This window comes from Ylistrum balloti, unplaced genomic scaffold, assembly GCF_031769215.1.
Source record: "Ylistrum balloti isolate Yb309-2 unplaced genomic scaffold, AGI_CSIRO_Ybal_v1 Utg370360, whole genome shotgun sequence".
Taxonomy (NCBI): domain Eukaryota; kingdom Metazoa; phylum Mollusca; class Bivalvia; order Pectinida; family Pectinidae; genus Ylistrum; species Ylistrum balloti.
Window position 1 is genome coordinate 660,689 of NW_026782255.1, and position 14,070 is coordinate 674,758.

Genomic DNA, 14,070 nt, shown 5'->3' on the forward strand with positions numbered 1-14,070 from the left:
GGAACCACCAAACGTAATATCACTTATCAATGTCAAGCATCAAATCTCACAAGGGAATGCATTTTGGCAATGATAGCCCAAAGATAATAAAAAAAAAACTTCCCCGGAATCTTCTCCTCTGGAACCCGTGTTCTTTGATGTGATACTCCATCACACCTTGCATGAAAATTGTGATGTTAAGAACAAACCCCTGAATATCAATCAGCATGTAAACGCTATAGGTTGGGAAATGGAACCTTGTTCTCTAGAAATAGAAAACTCCGAATAAGGAAATCGTGACCATCATTCTTGTTCTACAGCTTTGTGGAAAGCTGTCCCTGTCCGAATAAATATGTTAACAGTGAAATTGATGGACTTTGTATGGTATTTGTGACCTGCTATCATAACAGTTTGCTACCATAAGTATGCTTATATGCTGTCGAAAGATCTTACCAATAACTCTAAGATCTTGTCAACCACAGATTCGATAATCTTTTCGTCCTCCGTAAATTTCTTCTCAACATTCTAGTGGCGTGTTTTTAACGAAACAATCTTCAGTATAATTCACAATCATATACTTGTATTGTTGTTCACCTTTGTTGGTAATAAACGCTCTAATGCCAAAATAACGTCCAGCTTGAAGGTGTATGTTAGTGCACAAAATGGAAAAATCAAACGTTGCTTTTAGAAGAAATATTTCTAAGAGAGGGTAATCAACATTGTACAAACGTTCCATGTCGTCCTTGTACTCTACATTTTGGAGGTAATAAAGTTAATAACGAGGTCCAGAGGGTCTGTACCGCTCGCCTGATTCTGCTTCATATCTTCCATCCCTAATGGGCCCACCTCTATGCCTCAAGCATGACAGGTCAACCGTTTTATCTAAAGATCCTGTCGATTTCAAATGTAGAATTTTGAACAATTTCGAGTATCTATATTTCAGAAATTATTGCTATACCCAAATGATGTTTCTAACTGATTTCCGATGACATTTGACATTAAGGAGAAGTAGAGTTTTCAAGCAAAAGTTTCGAACATTCCGTTTTTGACAATGACATCCCCTTTTTTCACATTTAAAATTTCTCACGTCCCACCTTTTTGTCGAAAACAATGGAAGGGAGATAACTCCAGCATAACGATATCGTCTTATCCATTGGATAACGTTAATTTAAGATTTCGAGTAAACACACATACTACGTACGCTCGTCGTTTGCCAAAGAAAAAGTCATGATTTTTCATATATATATATATCATATAAATAGTAATTATGAGTCAAAACGGCAACAGGGAAAACAAGTTTCAAAGAAATCTGTCAAAACCTGAGAAAGGGGATACCTGGACAGGTAAAAAAAGAAATGTTTAAAAAGGGGAAATAACTCTTCCCAAATCATAAAATCAGAATGTCACACAGGAAAACACAATATTATGGTATGGTTATAAAGCCTGCAAAGTTTCAGAGAAATCGTTGAATTTTTTTAAGGAGATCGTACAAAATTTCAGTTGCTAACAATCAAAGGGCAATAACTCCTTCAAAAATTGTTGAATTAACATTATTGGGACAATAACTTTTCTATATATGGTCGAATCAAATTGCATATCAGCTGAGGCGTATATACTTTCAGTATAACCAAATTTCAAATCATAATGGTGATTAGGCCTACCAAGTGTGTAATAATTCGACTGAAAACTGGGCATACCGCTGGACAAATTAGATATCAGGAAAAAATAGGAAGCGGTAACTTTTCCACACATAGCTAAACAAATCTGCTGTCGAGGAAAACACAACTTCATGTCATGGTCATTAAGCCGATCAAGTTTAAAAGAAATCATTTGAAATTTCAGAAAGCTATCCGGACAAGATTTACATCATGGAAACAAATGGGTCTGTAACTCTAGATCTTTCAGATACGATGAATCACACTGGCGTTCTGGAAAACGCAAGTTCATGTGATGGTGATTAATCCCACAAAGTTTGAAAACTGATAGAGGTGATCTTTGGACAAAATTAAGAAGGGGCAATAACTCTTCCAACTAGTTTCAAATCAATATTCAGTAGAACACTACATATTCCATGTCATATTGTTAAAGTCTACTAAACTTGAAACAGATCGGTTGAAAACTGTGGTAGAAGATCTCTGGACAAATAAAAATTATGATCGACAGTGGTTTGAAGAAGTTAAATGCCATACCATGATATGTTTCATCAAATTTTTTTTGAAGGCGCATTAAATAAATACTTGTAACAAAAGACACAAACTTTTTATCTAATTTTATTTGTCAATTCTGAAGCTTGGTATAATAGATGAAAACTTTTATGCATCATAAAATTCATTCCACATGCATACTTTGGTAAATAAATTAGCTACGTCTTCCATCAATTTCCTAGGATTACAAAATAAATAATCGATTTGTTTAAATGTGTTAAAATTGATCTGGAATCTAAAACTCTGTTAAATTTTAACCAAAATCATACTTCCATGAAATTATAAAGATGTAAATAAAACAATTCACCAAGTATTTCATATCAACAGCCAGGTACAGATTTCTATTTACAATTCAGTTTGCTGACTACAAGTTAAAACTCCAACATTTATTGTTAGTCTCATTAAAACTATTTGCAAAGTATCTATCAGTGTTACAACACTGGTTAAAAGTGACAATCTAAACTTCTAAGAAATAAATAAATATAGTTTTTATCTAAATGAGCATTGCAGAAATTTTACAAACTTTTAACCTTTATTTAATATAGAGACATTTTCGTCATATTCTACAAGAAAGCTTACAATAAACTATAAGAAATAAAAAAAAACATACTATTTGTTGAAGGAGCACTAAGTAGGTCCTATTCTAAGTCCAAACGCCACTTAATCAGAACCTAAGGAAATGACTATGAAGGCATAACTAAGTGCTTGTCAGCTTCAATACTAACCTAAATAAATCTTAATGATTTATAACTGTGTCAAAGAATACTTTTTTATGTTCACTTATGGGGAATATTTCCAAATTGCAAAGATTTTCAAAATTTCTGTCGAACAAGTTATCACACTTTTTCATTAAGTTTTTATTTGATGGATGTATTTGGGAAAAAAAAGTAAACTTTTCTTTGACACTGAGATAAAATCAGTCAGCATTTTGCTATGATGATAGATATCAAATTTGTAAACCCTTTTTCCATTAACAGATATCATAGATCTACTCTCTGCTGTTGGTAAAACCACTTCTTGTTCTTTGCTGGCATTAAATTCAAAGGTAAAATTTTAACTGGTCTTCATTGGGCAAAATATCCTAAACCAATTTAATCAAAGTTTCAAAAAAAATGACAGATAATATTTATCAAACATACCATTATCTATTATTCTATGTTTAAAATATGTTAATTGAAAGAAGTCTCTAAAAGAAATTCAGAAAAAATGCCATTTGTATATTCTTTTGGTTTTACCTTACATTTACATTAATCAATTCTGACCTCCTTCACAAAGTAAAAATATCCCATTTCATAGGGTTTTTTTTATAACTTATCATTATGGAAAGAGAATTTAACAAACTTGTTGTTACCTGTTGCTCTTAGGTAAGTGGTCAAAACAGAGCAAGGTACACGTTTTCCATTCTAGAATTAAAGAACCAAGTCATTTAAATAAATATTTAGGAAATAAGACGGATAGACTCCAGAAGCCAGACACAAACCTCTCAAACTACACTGACTTATAACATTTGTATAAAAAGTAGATCTTATTGAATGACATTAAAGTATCATTTATACCAATCGTGCACTTACAAACAAACTAGTATCTTCTAAAACAGTGTGAAATTCTTCAATATAAAACAAGTCTATTAAAACCTTCACAGCATTGCTTTTGGTAGTAATGCTGTAATTTGGGAGAAGATAAAATCAAAGAGAGAAAAAGCTAAAATTAAAATATCCTTTAAAAAGTTATGATTATGTAATTTTATAAAAATGTTGCTTTGTGCATTCAGTTATTAATTGATGGGATTATTTCTTCTGTGCTTGTGAGGTCTCCAAAAAACAAAAGAAGAAGAAAAAAGAAGTTATAGATTCATCTCAGAAGCACAGGATTTTAGAATAGCCAAAACAATTACATTTTAACAAACTAGTAGCATGAAGTTTATTTCCGATTAATCTGACAACGTCTGGGAAATTCAATAATTCCAGAAGTCAAATTCACAATAATTACCAATTTTGTAATTTTTCTACCTGTTTTGTTAAGTCAAAATTTACTCACTATCACTGCTTTAAGTGTTTACTTCATGCTACCAAATACTGGCTGATAGACACTCCTACAGAAGGTGTTACCAAGTTTGTCTTGTGTTTCTACTCAAATCATAACATCTTGCCTTGACTGGTAAAATAAAACAGAAAAGATTAAGTCAACGTTTATAAAATATAGATATATATATATATATACAAACCTTATAACTGGTTATTTTCTTATTTCAAATGTTATGCCATCTTCAATCATTTGTTTTGCCAAATTACTATCAATACATCCCTGTCTTTTAAAATTAACGAAATATTTTTTCATAATATTTACCAATTATACACCTACTTTCAAAAATAACCAGTTATACAGAATTTGATTTAACACATACACACATTCTCCATCAGGGCACAAATCAAACACACATCTAGCCGTGTATATATGTAGTGATGGTTATACGGTACAGTTACACACCTAAGTATTATAGCTAGGTCTTACATATATACAAATTCTATATATAGAATCCAGACACAACTAACCTCATCTTTTAGTATATTCACGTAACATGTACAGAGACAGAAGTCTCTAATTCACCTTCCTACACAATACACAATCAAATATCCTTTATGCAAACTACATCTACCACGAATTCACACTTAATATAAAAGCAGGTCGTGAATTAGTCTTTCTCAACTAGAAACTCTCTTGTATCAATTTGGTATCAAATGTCAAATTATATTAAGGTCTGAATTTTCACTTCGTTACGTATTTTTTCATCATTCTCAGTTGAAATCAATTAAAAAAATTTACGAATTGAATACATTGAAAGGTTAATAAGATGGACTTTTTTTAGATAAATTTTCTCTAACTGGTACATTTTCCGAACATTCATTCAGATAAATGGGTGACAAAATATTGGTTGACAATTGGAAACATTAGTACAAGATTCTTGGTTGAAAAAGACTGAATATGAAATGGTTCCATTAGAGTGTAAATATTTACATGTATGCGAATGAATGAGGTCACACACAAACCAGAACCAATATCATTACCTTACAATTACAAATGAGCCACAACCAGGCCACACAGTTAGCATCATCAGCAACCATTTGAGGGACTATGCGTTGCTGCATAAAGGATTTTTTTCCCTTTTGAGATTAATACTGTACTTCTAAATGTTATTCATTGAAATTTTTTTTCCAAAATAAAATATTTTTTTGCCTAAATTAATCTGAAAATCAGACTTTTAAAAATTGAAATGCAAAAGATGATTTCATTTGATTTGCACTAAATTAAACGCATTGATCTTATCAGTTCAAATTAGGTCTTCAAATTTAATATTGATATCTCACTTTATGTTAATAAATCATATCATTTAAATTTTAGGTACCAAGTTTCTCCCTCTTAAGTAAAAAAAAATCTTCAAAATAAAAATTTTACCTTATTGTCCCAAAATGATATTAAAAAAATAATATGCATATTTTTTTCATCCTTCATGACCAGTCGGACACAAACTATCATATCAAAATTATTCATTGTCCACAATTGAAAATACTGATAAAAAGTGATTTTCATTTTGAACCATTATACTGCATATAAAATTCAAACACCAAAACTTTTCCATATTCCCATATTCTTTTTTACCTCACTAATAAACAAGTTATATAAAACATGAATTTCATGATGACATCATACTGGCAGTTTAACAGTCAGATTTTAAATGAATGTCTTATCAATAATTTAACATATTCCAGCAAACACATCTTGATCTTCAGGCTTGATAAACAATCAGTCAGTACCACACGGGAATTCTTCTTCTAAACTATCTACATTTTTACAATACATGTATTTCCCTTTCAAAGGCATCCACAAGGATGTAAACCAACAAGCCAATTTTCTGTCCCTTCGACCTTTCATTTTCGTCCCCATTTTCTGTCATTGTAGGTGATATGGCCATATTCACTTATCAAGAATCAACAGAATCAAGAAAAATAAATAAGTATCGTATGCTGAATCATACTTCAAAAAATTCAGAGTCTGTCATCATCAAGACATTTTTCTGATTACACAAATAACTGAATGTCCCATCTGCTATTTTAACCATTCCTGAACAAGTAATCACATTTTTTCTATCAATGTGTTGAAAAAAGCCCACTCTTTTTCACAAAGCATTATTCATCAAAGAATTCTTCAAACAAGTGTTCACCATTGTAATTTTTAAACAGATGATAATTCTGCATGTGTTACAAAGATTAAAACCAAAAAAAAAACCAAAAACAAAAAATAGAAAAAAAATTACCAGTATGTTTTACCAAGTTTACAAGATGTATAGCACTACTTAGTGCAAACTAACTACTCATCTTATCAGAAGTATATTTAACTGGTTACACTAGTCAACAATGTTAATGTGGTGGTAAGCCTCAGTAAATGTAAGGTAAATATTTCATTTGAATGCCAAGAACAGGGAACCACATCACTCTAAATCAACAACCCTTATTGACATCATGATACTATATATATTCATATCATTTCAATACCACAATAACAATAGATAACACCAAAGGTTAGGAAATCTTCTGCACTTTAGGCAGTTCATATGTAGATTTCAGCTGTACGAAAACTTCAAATCTCAAACTCAACAATATTATAAACTGTTTCCACGGATTCCATCATTCATTATTTTTAAACACTGTAACTTGATTTCATAGTAAAATATTTCTCAAATCAAAGTGATTTTCTGTCATGATTACTACCAGCTAAATTATATGTTCAACCAATGCTAAAAAACATGTCTGAATACTTTAATGAACTAAAAAATTGTTTCCCGTGATCAAAAAGCGGTACTAATTTACAATAAATATTTGAAACATACCAGCACAACTATTTTCATTTTAAATTTAAATTTCTTATAGAAATTTCAATTAGTCAACTACATTAATTATAAATATCATTAAAAATTCAAATATCCAATGTTTCCTGAAGAATTTGATATACAAATGGACAGACAAAAATTTCATTAAATAGATATTTAAGAATTTCCTTAATAAACCTTTCCGTTTTTTTTATAATGCAGTGTTATCTGCTCTTATTAGCAGGTAGTGATATTTTTATGCCATAATTCTACATCTCACAAATATTTTATGACATTACTCTCATGAATTAATGACACACTGATCAACACCTGCTCTCAAGTGTTGATAACTCTGCAATATGAAAATACAGAATTACTGAAGATCTTCCAAATCCTTTCATGAACATCAAAAATAATTTTTTAAGCAAAAAGTACTTCAAACAAAATCAATTACGCATGAAATAAATCTTTGTTAACATATAACCTTTACATGTTATTATACATATTTGATTACAAATTTTAACAAAAGTAAAAACAAACAAGTGGTGATTTTTATTCTGAAACAGCAGTATACACAGGAAGAATGATCAATACAACTTTTGTAAGGAGGTATGGTTAATAAAAGCATGCAGTGATAGAACCCATTAACAAAGAATTAACAGATATCACTTTCGTTAGAGTGTGCAATCCAATATAACTGAAATATCAAGAAATAACATTTATAAAAATTCCTTCCATGTGCATTACAATCTGCAAGCATGTGCCAACTATCAATTCTTTGTCTTTGAGTGAGTATTTTTAGAAAAAAAAAAATCAATGTCTTTATCCGATATCAATATAAGAAAATTATATGAAAATAGAGTAATTTTTTCCTTCAAAGAACATTTTTTAAAATATGAAAAAATACTGAAAAAGACAATTAAAAATGAAAAGAAGAATCAAAGTTGAAGAGGAGTTGGGTTATTTGGTAATCCTTGTGGTTTAAATAAGAACACTTCATACAAAGACAATCACATCTTAATTTGCTTATATCAACACCCTTTACACAACAATACAATACATATACAGTTTTTGTATAGACTTTCACACAAACAAGACTTGCTCACTGCAATTAACTTCAGATGCCTCTGCCACATGCATTTCATTTCATTTTATTCTCAGAAGTGTCAGTTAGTTCCATGTTCCCCCTGTCTTACCACTCTGAGGCGTACCCCATCCCCCCACCCCTGGACTGCTGCCTGGTTCACTGCCCTGGGAGTGCGAGCTGCCCCACCCCAGGAAACTATTACTTGCTGTGGGGACTGGAGCTGCTACTGCTGTTGCCTGACTGTTGCTACCGATGCTTCCAAAGCTCTGAGCACTAGCTTGGCTTGAGGTTTCCACTGTAGGCTGGGCATTTGGGGTTGAGGCGCCACCCACATTGACTCCAACACCGGTTCCAATTCCAGTGCCAGTATTATTGCCCTGGCTGACCAAACCAATGGGGCCCCATCCCCCTTGACCACTCAACATAGCCTGGGCTGCTGCCAGCATGGCAGGGCTGATCTGAATAGGACCCAGACTCAGGTTATTTGGCATATTCCCATGCCCCATGGCAGTGCCCTGGTTAGCCATGGCCTGAGTGTTGCTTCGTCCCCCTTGACTCCATGAGCTGTGATGTGCATAACCTTGTCCATACCCGGGATGCCCTGGGGTAATTGCCTTTTTGTCATTCTGTCGGTCGTAGTTCTTTGGGGCAGCACTGCTGATGTGCACACTGGCTCCTTTGATAATGTGATCCTCACCACACAAGCCCTGCGATACATCCGAATCAGCAAAAGTTACAAACGCAAATGCTCGAAATGGTTTAGGGATAAATACATCAACTACTTCTCCAAACTTTCCAAAATACTGGCGCAAATCCTCAGCTGTCATATCATCAGTGCATCGTCCAACAAAAACCTTTCTGTTCATTACATTTTGTGCTCCTTCCTGCAATGATAAAGAAATTGTTTAGATGCAACTTTTTCCTCAGAAGGGCAATGTAGATGTAATAATCCTTCATAAACTGATCACAATACAGTAATTACTTGCAGTAACTACAAGAAAATGTTGACTCACTGTGACACCCAATCTTATCTTACTAGTAGTCATTTTTCTACTGCTTCATAAGAAGGTAACAAATTAATCTTTTTTTATTAAGTCAATGTAAAGGAAATTTTATACAGCATCATATTTACAAAAGACTGAAGTTCAATTATAATACTAGCTGCATAGTGTTATATTAATACTGAGCTATCAACTTTCGGAAACTCAAAATATAAATTTCTGAGAAGTTAAAACTACTTTCACTTTCAGTTTCAATTCTTTGAAATTATATCTGTAAATAACTCATAATCAATATTAATCCATACCTCAACTTATTACAGTACAATTATCACTATTTATCATGCATAATCTTTTAACAAATATATATATATTAAATTCCAGTTTATGACTGCGCAAATACACTACAATGAAATGATATACACTTATTTGAATCATAACTTAGTCACATAATGTACCTTTCTATTTTCTTCATAATACATTTTTAAATAATAACCTTCATCCATATTTTAAGAAAAAAAAATCAGAGATACCTCGTAAATCCAACCTACTACAATTGCTCAATGGAAAATTTAATTTTGAAAATATTTTTATACAAGGGAAATGACTCTTTCCTACACATCTACACAAGGCTTGATATTATGACTGTACTGTCAAATCTATGATAGCTTGTTTGCTGGATTTATCATCCCATGATTTGCCAAGAAAATCTTCAGGTGGAGTTTTTATAATTTGTAGGTGGTGACTACCTCTATTAACATGCTTGGGGCCTGTTGCAATTCAATAATTGGGTAAAATATATTGCCAAAGAATACAACCATGAAAGTGTGAGATGGTATGTGCAGTACATATCATGACCTCATGATCTTCATAAGAAACACAAATCAGCCCAAGTAGGGATCAAACCATCTGCCAAAATCTATATAAACACTCACTATTGCTGTCACTGTTCAACTGTTTTTACAGTGTAAGAATGTTGTTTTGTTAAAAAATATCAGGAAGTTTTAGCTGACAAGGATTAATCTCATAAAAATAAACGATTTACTCCTGTTTATCAAGTTTATGATGATTTACATTAACACAAGTTAAACCACCAGATTTCAATTTCACAGTAGAAATGAGGCCTCTGTATTTTCTAAACTTTGCCTTTTAAATTTTTTTAGTGTTTATACATACTGCCAATTCAGAAGATAAATATTACCCTAATACCTATTCAAAAAAGGCAAGTACTCAGATATGGAGTTTTAACTAACACTTCAGATATTTTGTTCAACTTGCATGTTGTAAATACGAATGGAAGACTAGTAATTTCTGCCGTAACATGTCACAGGGTTTGTCCTGCTAATGGACAAAAATATCCATGATCTCCATTTTCTTTCTCCCTTTTCCAAAAATATACAGTCAAAACTCGTTATCACGAAATTCAAGGGACTGTGGAAAATATTTCGACTGATCCTAATTTCGACTTTAAGTATCCAAATAAGGTTGACGACATCAGTTTCCTGACGTTGATTACGGGAGTTAGTGCTTTGGAAGCACAGTACATTATGTTACAAACAGAGTACTTTAATCTGTTAATTGAAATGGCAGTAAATAAACAGAAACAAATAATTTCTACTTTCTCCTTTTTATTGTTTATTCATCCAAACAATAAACATAAAAACTCTGATCGATTACATTTATACTCACTTCAATTATCATGAGTTTGAGTCATCTGAACTAAAACTACAAAGGTACCGAAGGGAACTGGAAATCATTTCAACTCAAAAAGAATTTTGACTCGAGCGATTTCAAGACGACGAGTTTCAACTGCATTAGTATTTTGTCATATAAATTTTGATGAACTAGTTCCTAAAAAGACTCGCGCTAGATAACTTCATACATTAGTGTAGTTCTAATTTTCTCTACAACATGGCAATATGTCAGGTATAGCTGTGTACAACAGTCAACCATTGTGATACATTTCAATTTTGCCCTTTATACCATTGCAGAAAAGGCAAAAGTTAACCTGTCCTGCTTATGTTATATCATACAATGACAACTAACATGAAATCACCAATGCTTCCTGAATTACCTTTGAGTTGGGTATCCTGACATCACACCACCGTCCCTCTATCAAGTGTCGAGTTGCCATGCATTTCTGCTGTGATTCGTAATCTGCAAATCGTATAAATCCAAATCCTTTCGACTGACCAGTTTTAGTGTCCTTTTTCACCTGCAGGAAAGAAAACAATATTTCTCTCTCATTTATCACAATAAGGCTACCTTTTTCCAGGCTTGCTACAAACATGCTTAGTAAATAACTAGCATCCAATTTTCTGCAATGCTACATATGAATACATTTAAGTATTTTACAACATAGCTAAAACGAAGGCAATTTTTTTGCTTCTCTTTTTGTGATATTGTATAGATATGATGTATTTCTCAATTTCAATTGTATAAGTGACGCAACACTTTTCAGTTGATGTGTGAAAAACATAATACTATATATATTTTCTTTATAATTTGTACAAAAATAATTGCTACCTGTAACTATATCTGTGATATATTAATTGTATACCTTGTTAGTTAAAAATATGCTAATTTTTGCACAAGAAATAAAATGTATGTAAATGTTTAAGTAAATATATACTGTAAATCTTACTAATATGATAACTAAAACTTTCATTGAATAAAACATTAATTAATACATATATCTGGAAATGTAACTGGCTAAATTATGATACATTTATATATAATTACACACACAAAAATTTACAGAATTTGGTTATATATACATATAAACAGCCAGTTTGGTTTCCAACCATATGTATTAAATATGTTTTACACAATAAGCATGCCAGTTGGATTTCTTATATATATATATATAAATTTTTTGAGAATTTACAGTGACATAAATTACACACTCACTGCCATCATTGCAACTATTTTGTACCTGATATATTAAGTCACCAAATATATATATGTGTATACCTGAACCATAAGTAGGTCACCAATAGTTGAAAAATATTTTCGGAGGTCTTCTTCTGTACTCTTCCAAGGAAGACCAAGAACTATGAGGTCGCTGCATTTTGATTTTTCGTGTTTCCTCCTCACCATAGTGTTGTCAATTACAGGATTCTCTTCACGCACACGCTTGCACTCATTCCCAGCTGATAAAAAAGAACATAAGAATATAAAACTATTTCATGCAACAATCAATTTCTAGAAAATATCTAAATAGAATTAGTTATGTGCAGTGATATCAATATATATTTCAATTATCTACCACAATGCTGTACAATTCTTGATCTTGAAACATAAATGTATGTGTATATCATGTTTTACATGTATCAATTGAATGAAAAATCTTATGAAGTCTCGCTTAATTTTCATAAACTCTAGATCAGCTATATTTTAGGAAAATATAAGGAATGTTACGATAACTCTCAGTTAGCTAATTTATGATCAACCACCTGTTTTAAATTCTGGTGTGAACACTCTCAGTGTGATTGTAAAATTAAATGACTGACAACAATAAACTACCAGGTTAATAATGTCAATCTCCCAGTCTTTTTGATATTTTTAAAGCTACATGATTTATCTTAACTAAAAGTTTAAAAAATAACAAAGACAACTTAACAATGAAAGAAATAACCAAAGTTAAAGGAATTTTCAAGAAAATATTATTTAATATTTATGGAAAAGATTGCCAATCTATTCTGTTAATTATATATTATATTAATGATTAGTGTTTCGTTAACGATATTTCTTCACAGGTAAAATTATGGTACAAGTATAACACATATTAAGTACATAGCATATATTCCAACTAATATCACAGATTTTGAGAATATATTCCAATAGTTTCCTTTAATATGGAAAAATAAACAATATTTCCAGTTAAACATGCCAATCTACTTTGTTTAACAACGATAACAGGTAAAATTTTGTATGATATTGTTTAATTTCCCTATATCGAATAACCATTTCCTTGTAAAAGATAAGAGTTACCGCCCTTAGCTGTCAAACTTATTTCGCTGTCAGTTTCGCTTTAGCCAAACAAACACATGCTATTTGAGTGAATAAAAACGTATTTGCTAATTTTGTCTATGCAATTGTATTCTTGAAATCTTATTTAATCATAATGCAACGATGATTTTGATGTTTATGAGACCAAAATGTCAAAAACAGTGGGAAATTCCAAGGCGTCTGCTCCAGCAAAAAACTCCGAGCGTCATCTAGACCCCATAGTTCTGATCCTTGTAAACTCAAACAACTTACTTTTAGGGAATACTGCGATGAACATTCTGTTCCCCCATTTGCCATCAGGTGGATAAAGACGTCCATCAGACAATCGAATTCCTCTGAAAGCACCAGAATCTGGATTTCTATATTTCAATCCACAAGCCCCTGGAAACTGAGCAGCTAGTGTTGACAGCAGAAGAGTTCCATCGTCCTCGCTTGGAACCTCCATTGGATCGTCGCCTTCATCCTCGGTTACCTGAATATACTGACTCATTCTGATTGTGGACTACATACACATTCTTGATGAAATCACTCAAAACTGTCCTCAAATTTGAGAATCCCGCCGTAGTCCCGAAATGAAGTGCGCGGCGTTCCAAGATGGCTGCTTCTGTTGACAATTTCTGCGATTGCTACGCCATCTTGCGGTTGACCTATTTCTCACAGTTTCTACTCAAGTTATTTCCCCTGAAGTGGTAGGGGATTACAAGTACGTGAAAATCATCCTACATCTCAGTATTAATACCAATAGATAATAGCCTCGTGTAGACCTAATTATAATATACCGAATTGTAAAATATCTGCAAGGGTGTCAAAATCGGAAAATTGCCAAAATCGGAAAATTGCCATACTTTCACCGCAATTAAACAGTAATAAAAGTTATCAATTTGCTAGTTTGTTCATTCTGTATAGGCTACAAACATGCAAACTTTT

The 14,070-nt window shown here is 32.0% G+C and overlaps 1 protein-coding gene across 1 annotated transcript; it reads right to left on the reverse strand.

The window, feature by feature from the left end:
- Nucleotides 1-2,231: 2,231 nt before the first annotated feature.
- On the reverse strand, nucleotides 2,232-13,725 carry LOC132553867 (TAR DNA-binding protein 43-like). Its single transcript, XM_060218147.1, has 4 exons — nucleotides 13,396-13,725; nucleotides 12,106-12,284; nucleotides 11,207-11,347; nucleotides 2,232-9,018 (listed from the first exon to the last, which is right to left on the reverse strand). Exons 1-4 carry the CDS (start codon nucleotides 13,631-13,633, stop codon nucleotides 8,218-8,220), a joined length of 1,359 nt encoding a protein of 452 aa, XP_060074130.1. The 5' UTR covers nucleotides 13,634-13,725; the 3' UTR covers nucleotides 2,232-8,217.
- Between the last annotated feature and the right edge of the window lie 345 nt (nucleotides 13,726-14,070).

Coding starts and splice junctions, on each gene's coding strand:
- LOC132553867 (XM_060218147.1), bottom strand. CDS start 13,633: ATGAGTCAGTATATTCAGGTAACCGAGGATGAAGGCGACGATCCAATG. Junction 12,285..13,395: donor CATCGCAGTATTCCCTAAAA/GTAAGTTGTTTG, acceptor CTTTTTTATCAG/CTGGGAATGAGTGCAAGCGT. Junction 9,019..11,206: donor TCAGGATACCCAACTCAAAG/GTAATTCAGGAA, acceptor TTATCATTGCAG/GAAGGAGCACAAAATGTAAT.